Source organism: Rattus rattus, chromosome 4 (genome assembly GCF_011064425.1).
Source record: "Rattus rattus isolate New Zealand chromosome 4, Rrattus_CSIRO_v1, whole genome shotgun sequence".
Taxonomy (NCBI): Eukaryota; Metazoa; Chordata; class Mammalia; order Rodentia; family Muridae; genus Rattus; species Rattus rattus.
The window spans coordinates 82,879,005-82,894,858 of NC_046157.1; the positions used below are offsets into that span (position 1 = coordinate 82,879,005).

At 46.0% G+C, this 15,854-nt stretch overlaps 1 protein-coding gene across 6 annotated transcripts in view; it reads left to right on the forward strand.

The window, feature by feature from the left end:
- Ubr2 (ubiquitin protein ligase E3 component n-recognin 2) overlaps positions 1-15,854 on the forward strand; it is a 79,076-nt gene that overhangs the window by 12,404 nt on the left and 50,818 nt on the right. For 4 of the 6 annotated variants that reach the window (XM_032900596.1, XM_032900593.1, XM_032900597.1 and 1 more), the window contains exons 3-11: positions 2,329-2,407; positions 4,092-4,205; positions 7,077-7,207; positions 8,936-9,074; positions 9,714-9,776; positions 12,591-12,711; positions 13,780-13,887; positions 14,624-14,712; positions 15,648-15,746. In XM_032900596.1, coding sequence (XP_032756487.1) covers positions 2,329-2,407; positions 4,092-4,205; positions 7,077-7,207; positions 8,936-9,074; positions 9,714-9,776; positions 12,591-12,711; positions 13,780-13,887; positions 14,624-14,712; positions 15,648-15,746 — 943 coding nt within the window. Of the gene's footprint in view, positions 1-2,328; positions 2,408-4,091; positions 4,206-7,076; positions 7,208-8,935; positions 9,075-9,713; positions 9,777-12,590; positions 12,712-13,779; positions 13,888-14,623; positions 14,713-15,481; positions 15,581-15,647; positions 15,747-15,854 lie in introns of all 6 variants that reach the window. The other 2 variants (XM_032900594.1, XM_032900598.1) reach the window with 1 other exon arrangement.

Consider the following 15,854-nt stretch of genomic DNA (forward strand, 5'->3'; position numbering starts at 1 on the left):
CTCGCACACGTACACACACACACACACACACCAATAAATAAATAACGACTGTATGAGTTGATTGTAATAAAAGTCTTATTTTTGAGTATTGTTTTATTTTAATGGATTATTTCTCATGACCACTGTAACTCAGAAGTGTGGACTGCTGTTGGGAACTGTGGTCCCTAGTAAAGGCTGGGGAGTTTCCGAGGTGGAGAAAGCAAAATAAGACCTCTATCCGGTTTCCTAGGTTCTTTGTCACCCGAGAGAAAGAATTGCGGGGTAAGAATCCCAAAGTTAGGGCTCTTGATGAATTTTATTGCAGAGACAAGTAAGGCATGCGGGCCTTGTGAGAGAGCCGTGCTGCTGGGATTTGAGACAGTTTGTCTTATGGGCACACTAAATGGAGGAGAGAGAGGAACAAGTTCAGTGAATTATTCAAAGACAGGGCTGTGATTTGCTCCTGTAGGGCTGACTCTCTGCCCTCACATGGTTTTCAGGTGTGCCGTGTGCGTGATGGAAACAGCTTGTTTGAAAGGCTAAGAGAGACACCATTAAGATGAACAGGATGGTGGCCACCACAGCTGGCCAGGCTGGTTCCAGCTGCTTGGGGTGGGTTAGTGTTGCAGCAGCCACAGGATGCGGTAACATGGCTCTGAGGTTGCATCAGCAGCTGGCCTCCATGCAGTTTGACCCTTAGTGGAAATCAAGTTGTCTTGTAGTGCTGCTGCCTCTCACCACAAAGTCCATGCTAAGGTTACTGCACAGACAGCTTGGGCTGTGGAAAGAGATGTCGCTAACTGAGCACTGTGGACTTGTCCTGAACTCAGATCTCTGTGAGCTCCTGTTTCCCGGTTGCAGATGTGAACTATGTATCCAGTGCCCCAGGCAGAAGAACAAGCATTGTCAGACCCCAGTGCTCCTGTTGAATGTGCACAGAGGTGACATCTGGCCGGCCACTCTGTTCTGTGTTAGTCCCGGTAGCTGTATGTTTCCGATCCTTGTTCAGCAGTGTTTGTCAGCCAGCTACTCTCGAAAGTGTTCTTCAAATTAAGCATAGAAAATCGTGCCATTCTGGGTTTTGCAGCCTCAAATATTCACCCTGTCTTAGTATATGAGGCCTCTGTGTCTCATAGGAACATTCGCCACCCCATTCTTTGGGAATTTTTTTGTTTTACTATAGACAAGCAAATTGGCAAACTGCCAGAACTGTCTTGAATTTATTATGGGTGCTAAACACAAGGGCCTTTACCCACTAGAGATGAGACTGAGAGAAACCCACACGGATGGGAAAATCCAGAAGCGGTAGATGTGAATCTAAGAACACCAAGTAGTCAAGTAATGAAAACTTAACCTTTAATCCCAACACTTGGGAGGAAGAAGTGGTCAGATCTCTGGGGGTTTGAGGCCAGCCTGGTCTACATAGTGAGTTCCACGGCAGCCTGGGCTGTACAGAGAGACCCTGTCTCAAAGAAAACAGTATCATCAGCACTCAGCACTTCAGATGCTACTTCCAACAAAAAGTTGTAAGCTCTGACTTACGGGTTTGCTTAGCTTCCTAGGGCAGGTGCTCCTAGACCTGTGGAGAAATGGACCATTGTAGTCAAGGATGCACTCAGAGGCGTCCTCGTACTCTCCAGTAGCAAACTAAATCATTGTGCTGGTTTCACTGACTGAAGACCTAATGGTTTGGGGCAGTGGAGCCTGCTCTTTTGGCACTGGTAGAAGGATTCTTGTTGTTCTAGGTATTTAATAACTCTTTCTAGTTCTTATGACCCGAGCAACCCCCAGTAATCAAGTCAGTCACTGATTTAATTAGCTTCAGCAGTCGCTGGGAAGTTACTCCTAAACTGTCACTCTGTGCTGGACTGGCCATTCCTCCGCTGCACTCACCACGTTCCTTGCTGTCTGAGTCTCCCCTGGGTTATTCCTGCTCCATCTGTCTGTCCTCAGGATGTACTTCTCCCCCCAGCCGTGTGCTCCTGGGCCATCCTGTCTGAGGAAGACCTGCTTTCTCCATCCTCTTTCTCCTCCTCCTCCCTCTCTCTTCCTGGTCCCCACCTGCAACCCCAAGCCTACTAATCAGAGCCTCGCCTGCCTCTGTTCTGCCCAGTGACTGGCTGTCAGCCACTCCTATTCCACCAGTCAGAGGATTGTCCAGCAAACCTTACACATCATTTGGTATACATGAGAAGTGCTGTCTGGACTGCAGCCAGGGTTGGGGCCAGTATTTAGCATTGGGATACAGAGCAGCACCAGACCATCCCCCAGCAGATTCTGATGTTGCGGGAGAATGCATTCATTTTTAACTCTCTGATTTATTCATCCTCTTTTTCCTTAACTTCACAGAGACTGTGCGGTCGACCCCACCTGCGTTTTATGCATGCAGTGCTTCTTGGGAAGTATCCACAGAGACCATCGATACAGGGTCAGTAACGTTCAGATGGCAAGCACACAGTATTGACTTTATACTAATTTTGTCTCATTTTAAGCTTTAATGGATGTGAGAGCAAGCAGGCTGCAGTGTCTGTCCCCAGCTTGGTTTAGCTGACCTGTGGCAAGGTGACTGTCCCCTTCTCCCTCACTGTTCTGCTTGAGTTCCCTCCTCAAGCTGCATGCTCAGTGGAGAACAAAGACCTCCCCAAATGCAAGAAGCACGACAGGGAATGGGTCCTTTGCTAGACCCTCCAAACCAGTTCTCATTTCAAAGCCTGAGTATGTAACAGTGAGGGCAGAGGGTGGTTTTCACACTGGGGTTAGTTTGGTTTTTAGGGAATGTAGCTGGATAGTAGATGGGCATGGGCTGGGCAGAGCCCTGGCTTCTCCCAGGGGGAACAGAGGTGTCAGCACAGAAAGGGCTTACAGGCCTGTGCTGCCCGGAACTCACAGATAGAACGACAACCCAGAAATCAGGCCTTCCATGCCAGCGTCAGCCAGTTTGATCTGGTATTTTAAAGGACTATTGAAGAGGCATGCGCTGGTGGGTCATTCAGGGCCACCTCCAGCACCTGACTGGAGTTTTATTGTGGGGATTATCCCAGACCTGCCCTTCTTCCTCTACTGAGAATGGTGCATCAGGACTCAGACGGTCACAGACAGTTGCTAAGGGGAACCTTTTGCTCTTGGGGGAAAATAAAATGGTGGGAGGAGCTCTAATCCTCTTCTTAGGGAGTGGCTGTGTCAGGGCCTTTCCAACAGTTTGCTTTTGTTCACTCTAGCCTGGTGTTGAAGGTAATAAGAAAAGGGAGCCATATAGAAAATCAGTTGTCTTTATTCTCGTAGGCCAGGGAGAGGCTCCCAGTCCCTTCAGCTGCTCTGGCTGGTGTTTGGTGACAGAAGACCAGACCACCAGAGCGGGGCTGCTGTTCCCACAGGGCTGCCTCCCCACGTTTCTTGGCCCACATCTGCATCTCCTGGGAATGAGGGGAATGTGCAGACTGACGATGTTTGTGTTGTGGTTATGCAGAGCACACAGATGCTTACTTTTGCCAGAATAGAATAGAATTTATTCTAAAATTTGGTGCATTTGAATTTACCCACCCCTAACGCTTTTTTGATTTTGTTGTTTTTGGTGGGACTTTTTTTAATAGCTGAATTTCTGATGTGCCACATATTAGCCTGTAGGGTCTGTCTGCCAGACTTAGTGCCTAGGTGCTTAGCTTAAGAACGTGTGACTAATGACTGAAGTCTCCAGGTGCTAACAGTTTCCACAGTGAGTGATTTTCCCCAATCCTTTCAAAGGACAGACCTCCAAGAGCTGTTAAAGGAAAAAACCGTTTCCCTGAGCCTGCTGTGTTATGGTGTCATTAGCATAGACAGCAGTGCTTCCGAACAAAGCCCTGGGGAACCTCTGCAGTCTAATTAAGAAAGGGGTGTATGCAGACGAGGCCCCGACATATCTGGACTTTCCCACTGTAGCAAAGTAGCGCTTTTCATTTGAAAGGGCTTACTTACCAGAAGACATTGATAAGTCCCCTTTTATTTGATGTTTCCCTCCAAAGCAGGGACACACTTAGGCAGCTTTCTGTCCTCAGCACTTGACATTCTAATTTATCGTCTGATAACCCAGTGACCTCTTACCAGATAGCTTCTTCTTCTTCTTTCCCTTCAAGATGACCACATCAGGAGGTGGCGGCTTCTGTGACTGTGGTGACACTGAAGCGTGGAAAGAGGGTCCTTACTGCCAAAGACACGAGCTTAGCAGTTCAGAAGTTGTGGAGGAGGAGGTAAACACACCCCAAAAGTTGTCTTTAAGTGTGTACTGTGTTGCTAAGGAGTGTGCACGTGTCTCTGTGTGTGCGTGTGTGTGTGTGTGTGCGCGCGCGCGTGCATATGTGTGATCAAAGCCAGAAGCTAATGTTGGCCATCTTCTGTGGCTTCCCTTTTTGAGCTAGAGTCTCCTCCCCATTGAGGGACTCTTCTGTGGAGAACCTTCCCTAGTAGCACTTTAATGAGGGACTCTGTTCTGTGGAGAGCCCTGCCTGGTAGCACTTTAAGTAGATGCACTTGCTGTTCTAGCCCAGCTTTTACCTCAGGTGCTAGGGCTAACTTAGATCCTTGTGTCCGTGGCAAGCAGGTGAGCTAAACTAGCCAGCCTTCAGCTTCAGCAAGAGCCCCTGCCTCAGAAAGAGTAGAAGGTGATAGAAAGACACCTGACATCAGCTCTGACCCCTATACACATGTACACATATGTGTGTGTACCTCCCTACATATATAAACATACCACACATACACATGCATACAAAAGAATTAAAGTAAAACAATTTGGGTAAAAAAGAACAGAATAGTATTTTGTCATGCAAAACTGATGTGAAATCTAAATTTTATTATTCATAAATACTTTTTGAATGCAGTCATACTTTATTGCTTTAAAGATATGTGTGTGTATATATTGCCTGACTTGTCTCTGAACTGCCAGCTTCCACATGTCACAGAGACTTGTATTTGTTTATTTATGGAGGCTCAGACCTTAAAGCTTAGACTTTCCCGGGTAGCTTGTATAACTTAATTACCCATCTATTCTACCCCGTGTTCAGCATGGGCGCGTTGCCTCTCCTTCACTCCCAGGACCTATTTCTTCCTCCACGTCTGGCTGGCCAATCCCCCCAGTGCCTGCACCTGCCAGATGCCACCTTTTCTCTCGTGCCCTGCTGTAGGTCTCCAGCTGTTTACTGAACCAGTCAGGGACAGGAAATGCCTCATAAAAGTAACAATCCCAACGGCTGGACGGACTCAGCTCTCTGCTGGTGCAGACAGAAGTCAGCCTTTACCCATGAACAAGAAGATTATCCCAATCACATGCACATGTTATCTAGTGCATGGATGTTTGCCTGCTTGTATGTCTTTGGACTATGTAGGTACCATGTCCTCAGAGGCCAGAAGAGAGTGTCAAATCCCATGGAACCAGAGTCACAGATGTTGTGAGCTACCATGTGGTTGCTGGGAGTCAAACCCAGGTCCTCTGGAAGAGCAGCCAGTGCACTAACGCTGAGCCCCTCTCAGCACCGTTCCTCTGTTTGAATGTGTTGTCTGTAACCTCCTTCCCATTATAGCAGCACAGTCGTAGAGCAGAGCCCCACATCCAGTGGCGACTTAAAGTGCTGATTAGGCCAGGCTCTGACCCAACAAGAACAGACAGATTCCGAAGGGGGACTTATTAGACTCTAGGCTTATGCAGGGAGCTGGCCTGTCCAGCAGTGGCCATCTGCACGCTAGAGAGACTGAGAACCCCAGCAATCCTCTTAGCACTGAAGCCCTGGGAGTTTCTGGAGAGTCTCCACTGCTCGGTCACTTTGGGAAGCCAAAATTTGCAGAGGCTGGAGTATGATGGCAGCAGCTCTAGCTGCACTTTCTCAGAAGTGAACTTAGACAGGCACTTGTCTGGGACCTCTTTCCTGCTGGATCCTTGTCAGAAGGTGCAGCTAACTTTAGGGAGGGTTTTCCTCCTCAGTAAACCTTTGTGTAAATGACCTTAGAATAGACTCAGACTTGGCTCTCCTAGGTAACACCAAATTCCCTCAACATGCCGATCAACATTGGCCACAGCAGGACCAGAGAGAGCTCAGCAACTGGACAGAGCAGCCCTTGCTGCTCTGCTGGAGCACCCAGGCTCAGTTCCCAGCCCTCATAACAACCTGTAACTCCTGTTTGAGGAATCTGACCAACTCTGCTGACCTCTCAAGAGTGCAGGCAAGCATGGGCTACACAGAAACACTGGTAGGCAGAACATCCATACCAGTAAACAAAAATAATTTTTAAAGATGAACCGTTGCAAGCACTACCTTGATTGTGGAGAACATTTGTCGAGCAGGCACTGAGGCCAGCAGATAAGTTATGCTGAGCATGTCTGGTTCCCCTGCATTAACTGCAGTGTCTCCCTCACTGTGGGAGTTAACAAAAGCCCGTCAAAATCCCACATGGCCCCTTGGCAGAAGGAGTGAACAGAAGGTAGTGGGTATCAGGGACCACAGCACACCGTGTGACACCTCCTTTGTTAATTTAAGGAACATCTCCCAGGTCCTGGTAGGAACAGGTATGCTCTTTCCATGTAAATTTGATAGCTGATAGTCTTTGCTTCCTTGTTTTTTACAGGTGGTTTTTTTGGTTGATTGGTTGGTTTGGTTTGGGTGTGTGTGTGTGTGTGTGTGTGTGTGCACGTGTGCACACATGCAAACCACAAGCTCATGTGTGAAAGTCAGAGCACCTTGTAGGAAGTTTGTTCTCTTCGTCCACCGTGTGAGCCTCAGGGATTAGACTTGACTGCAGACCATTCCTCAGTTCTACCACTTGGAGCTTCCCACACAGAGCTGGAAAGGTAGCTTGATGTTAGAATCTAGAGATTCCTGTGTACCATTCCAGAGTATTTAGTTACATTTACTGGGCATTTGAGTATCTGCATATTTTGACTCCGCTGATTTAAAATTGAGATCACTGAAAGAAAACATTTTAGGAAATTTAATTAATGTATTTTGTAGCACATACAGGATTAAATTCAGAAATTAAAAACCAACCTGCCAGCCTTCTTGTGCTTGAGAGTTGAGGCTGGAAGGCAGAGGAAGACTGTGCACCAATGGGTTGTGTCTTCTGTCCTCCCTCAGGATCCTCTTGTGCATCTGTCAGAAGATGTGATAGCAAGGACGTACAACATCTTTGCTATTATGTTTCGATATGCAGTAGATATGCTGACCTGGGAAAAAGAAAGTGAATTGCCGGAAGACTTAGAGGTGGGGTAAGTATTGCCCACTCCTTGTGTATATGAAACTGCAGGTTTTAACATCTTTCACACAGCAAGGAGAAGACGTGGTCTCTTCTTTCAAAATTATTACATTTATCCATCCCTTTACTTGTATGTGGGGAGGAGGGAGTATTTACATTGGCACATGGATGGAGGTCAGAGGAGAGAGAGCCTGCTCAGGCAATTCTAGCTACCAAAGTAGGTCCTGGGGATGGAACTCAGGTTGTCAGACAGCAGCTGTGCGTACCTGCTTAGCCACCTCACTGTCCTAGGACTTTTTAAAACAATGGCTGGATTTTAGCAGAATCTTAAGTTTGATATTACAGTTTTGCAGTTCATATAATTAATCAGTGAAGGCTTTCCTAAGTCGACTGGTTTATAACAGTGTTAAACTATGTAGGGCCAGCAGTAAAGTCCTTGCAGCAAACCTGACAGCTTGAATTTGACCCCTAGAAAGAACCCACGTGAACCCTCACCTCCCTGTCCTTGTAACCTGCCTCTGCCTCCCAAGTGCTGGGATTAAAGGTGCTCCACCGTGCCCACTAATAAAACTGGAAAGAGGTTAGGGGATGAGCTCGTTTATATATGAGTGAATTTAGAGCATTTATGAAAAGCTTAAATGCAGTTTTAGGCATTTTGCTTCTAATTTTAAATTTTACTCAACACTGTGCTGTTTTCCTGTACATCCAACATTTTTATTTAGACTATTGAGGTCATAATCTTGTGATCAGACAGTTGAATTCAGCCACAGCTGTGTTAAAAGGGCTGGCTGCTTGTTCCTGGCTACAAGCTTGCCTCACACAGCCTTCTCTTTTCTGAAAAGCCATCCCCTGCTTGTTTGACCTCGGTTCATAGCTGAGGGTGATTGTGGGCTAGAGAGGCTGGAGATTGGATGTTAGAAGGTCACTAGATTAATTGAATGTCAGTCACAGAGGTTGACTTATCTGTTTTGGGGTTTGTTTGTTTGTTTGTTTCAGTGTACTCTAGATAATTGGTATTGTGGGTAAAGGGTTGGATGGCTTTTTTCTTTCTTTTTTGTTTTTGTTTGTAACAGACTTTCTCTGTAAACCTGACTATCCTAGAACTCACTCTAGATCAGGCTAGCTCAAACTTGGGAGATCCACCTGCTTCTGCCTCTGCTTCCTTAATCTTGGGATCTGAAGGCGTGTGCCACCACCACCCAGCAGGGTAAAGTGTCTTTAATAGGACAAGGTTGCTATACTATTTTAGAAATGTTGACAGTAATTGTATCCATGAAATTCAGTTGGTCAGTTCAGCTCTGAGATCTGAGTTGAATGCCTGAGAAACAGACGGCGCCCTCTCCCTCTCCCCTGTGTGTGTTGTGGGGTAGGGGAGAGGGGTTGTCTCTTTGTAGCCCTAGCTGTCCTGGAACTCCCTCTAAAAGGCCTGCCTCTGGTTCCCAAGTGCTGGAATTAAAAGCGTGTGCCACCATGCCCAGCTTTTGGGTTGGTTTAGTTTGACTTTATTGTCATTTAGTTGCCCAGGGCCACTAACACAGAGCGCTTTAATGGGCTTCTCTGGTAGTACGTGCTATGCCCATTATCCTTTGGCTAGCAGCCTGCACCAGTCAGAGTGCTTTGGCCAGCACTTGAGCTGGGCCCCTCCCTCCAGCCTCTGCTGATACCCACAGCTGCCTGCCTGCCCGCCATGGTGGACACGCCCACTCTACACTACATTAGTGTCTGCTGTGCTTCTCCCCAGAGAGAAGACTGACACCTACTACTGCATGCTGTTTAACGATGAGGTTCACACCTATGAGCAAGTCATTTATACTCTTCAGAAAGCTGTGAACTGTACTCAGAAAGAAGCCATTGGCTTTGCAACTACAGTCGATCGAGATGTAAGTAATTTATCGTAACAAATCCTACATCTTTTTGATATGGGGTCTTCGATGCATACTCCTGGCTGGCTAGAACTTATTGTGTTGACCATACCGGCCTCGAACTTAGAGAGATTTGCATGCCTCCACCTCCCAAAGTCTGGGATTGACGAAATTGAACTTTGATTACAGATAAGCTGCTCTTGAAAAAGTAGTTAAAAGTATGTGTCTCTAGGATAATTTTTTTATTTCATTTGAATATTGGTCCAAATATATATTGCTAGAACTAAGCAGTTACCAGGTAGAATGTTAAAAAGAATATAAGTTGCCCTAATTCTGCTCGGTGATTAAAAATACTGGGCCATAATTCTGGTGCAGTTGGGGACAGTCTCTGAGGCTCTACCTGTAGCTGAGGAGCTCCTGGAGGAAGAGGGCATTTGGGGTCCTTCGGGAGGAAGATAAGAGTCGATATGATCAAGATACAATGCATATATGAAATTGTTGAAAAATAAATAAAAATGTTTTTTAAAGTGAAAAACTACTGGGCCAAGAGAATGGTCGTTGTAGAAGTCTGCTAGAATGAATGATGTGTTGTCAGGGTAACGCACTTCCTGGTGTGCTAGCTAGTCATGCTAAGTTAGTTCTGAATGTCTTCTCCAGGGGCGTAGGTCTGTCCGGTATGGAGATTTCCAGTACTGTGATCAAGCAAAGACAGTCATTGTGGTAAGTGATTTAAACACATGTCTATTTTTTTATTAAGACTAGCTCTATATTTCAGCGTTTATTAAGACATTTTTACGCCTTCATAAATCCAGGATCACCTAAGTTTTGTTTACAGATCATGTTCCTTGACACTGGGTTACTCTAGTTCTCTCAGAGCTCTGTAGGATTGCTAACGGGATAGTGGATGCTTAGCACAGACGTGTGTGTCCTCTGTTCCCGTCTCATCAGAGAAACCTTGGAAGGTTTCTCTGCACTCAACCCCCCGAGCTGCCTCCGTGGTCCTGATTCTTTGCTTGGTCATTAATTACTTTCCGGTTCATTTTATGCATGTGAGTGCTGTGCCTCCATGTTTGTGTGTGTCCTGCGCTGAGAGGAGGAGGAAGCACTGTGTGCTCTGGGACTGGAGTCTCCCACTGGCACCTGTCCTGCAGGTGCTTGGCACCCAGCCGGGGCCTCTTCAAGAGCAGCAGCTGTCCTTAACCTCCGAGTCACCCACCCTACTGCTCGTTTCTAGTTGTGAGGGTTCCACACTGTCTTTTAGGAACTAAACTGACCTTTAGGAACAATATTAAAATTCAAGAAATTACTTTCTGTCATTCTATGATGTTATATTCAATATTTAATAGTATTTAGTATTTTGCTTTTTTAAAAAATCTTCCCCACATTTCGGTTTGTTTATATATTTGGGGGTGAGGGGTTGAGACAGGGTCCCTCTGTGTATTCCTGACTGTCCTGGAGCTCACTCAGTAGAACAGGCTGGCCTTGAACTCAGAGATAACTGCCGCACCCCCGCCCCTCCTCCCCCCTCCATCCGTAAGTGCTGGGATCAGCTTAGGTTTATTTTTAATTATTTCATATAACTGCATTCTATGCAGTTGTTCTTTTTCTGAAGAGAATTTTATGTGTTGCACAGTACCTTCAACATGTAGTCAGAACACCTGTGGAGAGACGGGCTGTCTTCCTTCCTTCCTGCTCGTTTTCGGGGTTTTACTTCCATTTCTTTTCTTGAGCTAGTATAAAGAGTAGTCTCTGGTAGCCCGTGCTGGTCACAAGCTTGCTGGACGTAGCTGAGCTCACCTTAAGGTGTCTGCCTGGTCCCTCAGCCTCCACTGTCATTGCAGACCAGCTGTTTCTGTAAGCAGGTAGCCGGGAGGCCTCTCCTTCCCTGAGGGTAGCTGCCTTCCTCACACACTAGGTTTTGGTTTGTGGGTTGTTTCTCTGTTTAAGACAAATGCTTAAGAAGCCCCAACTTGGGCTGGAGAGATGGCTCAGCAGTTAAGAGCACTGGCTGCTCTTCGAGAGGTCCTGAGTTCAATTCCCAGCAACCACATGGTGGCTCACAACCGTCTGTAATGGGATCTGATGCCCTCTTCTGGTGTGTCTGAAGACAGCGACAGTGTACTGATATAAACAAAAATAAATAAATCTTTAAAAAAAAAAAAAGAAAGAAAAAGGATTGGGGATTTAGCTCAGTGGTAGAGCGCTTGCCTAGCAAGTGCAAGGCCCTGGGTTCGGTCCCCAGCTCCGAAAAAAAGAAAAGGAAAAAAAAAGCCCCGACTCACCTGGGACCCAGTGTGTAGATCCGTCTGGCCTTGAACTCAGCAGAGATCCAGCCACCTCACTCCGCCTCTCACGAGCTGCTGTGCATTAAAAAGCTGCCATTCTGGTGTCCTTGAATTGGTACCCATCTGTTAATGTGCCTTTCTTACTGAACACACTGTGTAAATGATTGGAAGCTTTATCGTGGCTATGCAAAAGCATCGGCTCTTACTTTGAGGAAATGCTATCATCATATTTAAGTATAATAGGCTATGATGTGAACAACTTAACTCTTCATAGTCTAAAAAGTGTGTATGTGTGTCTGTCTGTCTGTGAAGGCCAGATGGCAGATGATACACTGTGTACAGCTCTTGGCTGCTGTACAGGGAAATGAGCAAGCAGTGGAAGAACACTTACATGAGGGACAGACGAGCAGAACGGTGGTGGCTAATGGAGGGGGAGGCACAGGCCGTGTTCGGTCTCAGCTTTCACCATGAAACGTTCTTGGAGCTAAATCGAGAAGATGGCTCAGGGCTTAACAGCACGGCTGCTCCTGTGGAAGATCCAGATTCAAGTCCCAGGATCACATGACCGCTAACAACCACGTATGACACCAGTCCAGGGGCTCTAACACTATCTTCTGACCTCCACGGGCACTGTGCATGTGGTATGCAGACAGTCATGGGGGCAGAACACCCAGACACATAAAATTAAAGAATAAAACATTAAAAGTAAAAGACCAGATTCTCCAGCTAAGAGTAGTGGCTTTAATCCCAGCCAGAGGCAGAAGGAGCAGGGGCTCTGAGTTCAGACGGTGTCGTCTGACTGTGTGCCCACTGAACGGCAGCACTGCACCGTGTTCTTAGAAGTAGTTAGGATAAGAAGTTTATGTTGTATGTGTGCTAGCATGGTTTTTAAAGTCAATTACACACAGCTGCGTGCAGTGATCTGAATTTTTTAAGTAAATAATGTAAGTCTTTTTAAGAAATCAAAGGCAGAAAGCAAGCTTACTTGAACATTTAGGCCATTTCAAATACATGACCAAAGGCACCGGTGACTCACAAAATAGGGTCTCTTACTGTTGTCTCTGAATCTTTAGATTCTGTCTAGAAAGTAACCTGCATTAATAAAAATAATAAATTAAAAAATTAAATTAAAAAGTGCTTTATTCCACGGATACTTGAAAATTGCATGTGGTGGTGTGGTTGTACTGAGAATGCTGACATCTTAAACAGCTGTGTTAAGTCCGTCTCCTCTCCCCCTGTTTCCCTTAAGAGGAACACCAGCAGGCAGACCAAGCCGCTCAAAGTTCAGGTTATGCACTCCTCCGTGGCCGCTCATCAGAATTTTGGTTTGAAAGCTCTGTCTTGGCTGGGAAGTGTTATTGGATACTCAGGTAGGTTTAGTAGTTATTAGTCGTTAATGGTTGAGACCAAATCTAAATACTGGACAAGAAGAACCGTTTTCAGTGACACATCCTGTCAAACACTTCACAAGGGAAGCTGAAGATGCTACCCTCATAAAAACACAGTAATGATGCAGTTTAAATAAAATTAATTTAAATCATTTCAATGTTTGACCTCCTACAGCTTTTGTAGAAGGCTGATACTTTGCATCTCTGAAAATGTGTACTTGGAACATACAGTTTGTGTTGGCTGAATTTTAGATTTTTCTTTTCTCTGCTTACAGAGACGATTGTAGTATTACTACAATTACGAACCTCGAACCCAAAGCCAAAAGTGCAAGTTGGTTGAATTAGGGATACATCTATGCTACCTGTCACAGGGAGGCAAGACATTGTAATGTTACTGTAAGGGAGGTCCTTAATGTTTGTACTGAAGGCTGTAGGAAAACACCACACTGTGAACCTGTGGTTTAAAATGGGGACAAGGCTCTCCCTATGCAGAGGCTGGGAGCTTGCCTAGAGCGTGACATTTGTAAGATGTGAGAGTCTGTTTTCCAGGCCTCTCGTGACTGAGCTGTAGTGGGTTTCAGTTGGTGGGAATATTTTGCATGGCACTGATAACGCATATCAATGCGCATTGTAGTATAGGGGCCATGGGCTCTTCTGCTGCCAGGGTTGTCTCATAGCTTCCTTAAACATGATGGCGTTTACGGCTAATCCTACTACGTCTGCTCCTATCAGCATAAACGCCTAGAGAACAGCCTTCTGTCTGTCAATGGTTGGGGATTCTTTTTCTTTAATTGAGTTCATTAAAGCAGAGAAGATCGTTGCCATTCTGACAGACATTAACTCTGGCATCCTGAATAAGAGGTGTTTGTAATTTGAGATTTCTAATTTTTTTCTCCTGTTTGTAAAAATAAAATAGCTAATGGGCTCCTATCTCAGTTTAACCACCACTAAGTTATGGGGAGCTCTGATTGGAGCCCCTGAAGTCATCTTCCATTAGCATTTGAAGCGTTTGGATTCTGTCCCATTGACTGTTCCTCCTTCTGTTCAAAGATGGCCTTCGCCGGATTTTGTGTCAAGTTGGATTACAAGAAGGTCCAGATGGTGAAAACTCTTCTCTGGTCGACAGACTGATGCTTAATGATTCCAAATTATGGAAAGGTAACTTGTTTATTGCTTCTAAGGGTTGAGGGATCAAAGTTTCTTTCCATTTGAAAATGTTGTTAATATATTTATGGTTTTTAAAATTATAATTGCAAAGCTAGATACAGTCACTAGCAAACACACTCAGACATGAACACTCTAATCTTACCTTTGGAGAAACATTTGTAGGGAGGTGTTTGACCTGAATAAATAACCTTTTCGGGCCTCGAGCCTTGGTGCTGTGGAACTCTCAGTCCCCTGCCTTGGCTCTGGAGTGCTGGGAATATAGGCATGTGCTACCTTCCCTAACTCTGAATTATTTGATTTTATAATAAAATGTAAAGGTTGTTTACTCTAGGTCATAGACCTCCCCTACAATATTTTCTCCTTCAGATCAAAGGGGAGGAGGACTAACTCTGCATGCATTTTATTTTTAAAACATTGCAGGGTGGGAGAAGTGACTCCATGGGTAATAGGACACACAGCTCTAGCAGAGGACCCAAGTTCTGTCCCCAACATACACATCAGGTGGCTCAGAGCCACCTGCCCATGCCAGTCCCACGATCTCATTGTCTCCTGGACACACGTGCATACATGGACAGCATGTAGATAAGTAAGATCTTCCTGAAACATAGCAGGGTGGATTATAAATGTCAGTTCTGAACAAAGCAGAGGGTTTTGTTCTTGTGATCTGAGGCACTTAAAGCTATGAGGGAGGACTCTGGCCTGTCTCATGCTCTGCTCTTCTCTGAAGGCGCTCGGAGTGTGTACCACCAGCTGTTCATGAGCAGCCTGCTCATGGATCTCAAGTATAAGAAGCTGTTTGCTGTTCGCTTTGCAAAAGTAAGTAGGTGTTCCCCTCAGTTTCCATGATAAATAGGTTATATAAGGAATGCCTATAGTATGTGAACTCCAAAAAGATTAGTGTTTAGTAGTGAGCTGTCAGGCTGACCACTTGAAAATCTTAGAAACTTCAGTCTTTCATTAATAAAGGAGTAGACTCCTTGCCCCGTTTCCCGAAAATAAAAATGCAGCGATTGGGATGTGAAATGGAGACATACCTCCGTGCTGTTATGAATCAGTCTTGCCTTACCGTTAAAGGCTGTGTGCCTCTGTTGGTTCAGGATGGGAATGGTGAGTCCAGACAGTTGGCAGAGTTGAGTCACGGTTTGCACATGAGGCCACTAAGCACTTACTTTATGTATGTCCCCAAGTAGAGGCTCTTAGCCGAGGAAGCCCGTGATTGTCCTTTGGAGAGCTCTTTTTACCAGAGCATCTGTGTATGTGTCCTGTTTCCAAATCTACTGATGATGACCTTGAAGGAGTCGCGTGCTTATGTGTTCTGAAGCAGTGCAAGCCTAGTTTGGGGACAGACAGCATGATGTTGCTATGTCCCACTCCCACCCCAGTGTACAGTGGCCCCAGGGGGTTGGGAGTCCTGGCTCTCCGGCTTCAGAAGAGCCTATTGACGCAGCTCCCCAGAAGCAGCACGTCCTCCAGTGTCCGCTCTCCGAGCAGTGCCCTCCGCTGCTGCCTCCAGCACTGACCTCTCAGTCTGATCCCTGACCATTTGGCCGCTGTGGATTAGAGGTGAATCTCCCTTGTTGTCTAGAATTACCGGCAGTTGCAGAGAGATTTTATGGAGGATGATCACGAGCGGGCAGTGTCGGTGACTGCCCTGTCTGTCCAGTTCTTCACCGCACCTACGCTGGTGAGTAGTGTTTGCCTCTCTGTAACTCATAGCTGGCACTCCTTGCCTCTTTTTGCCTTCTTACTAGAACTATGAGCGTTTGCAGAGAGATTATGTGACAGATGACCACGACAGAGAGTTTTCAGTCGCAGACCTCTCGGTTCAGATTTTCACAGTCCCTTCGCTTGTAAGTACTGAAAGACTAGAGCACGCCCTGTGTCCATTAAGCTTCAGAATAAGCGAGGTAAGACCTGCGTGTCCCTGACAGGGGATGCTTCTTCAGGAGGCAGTCAGA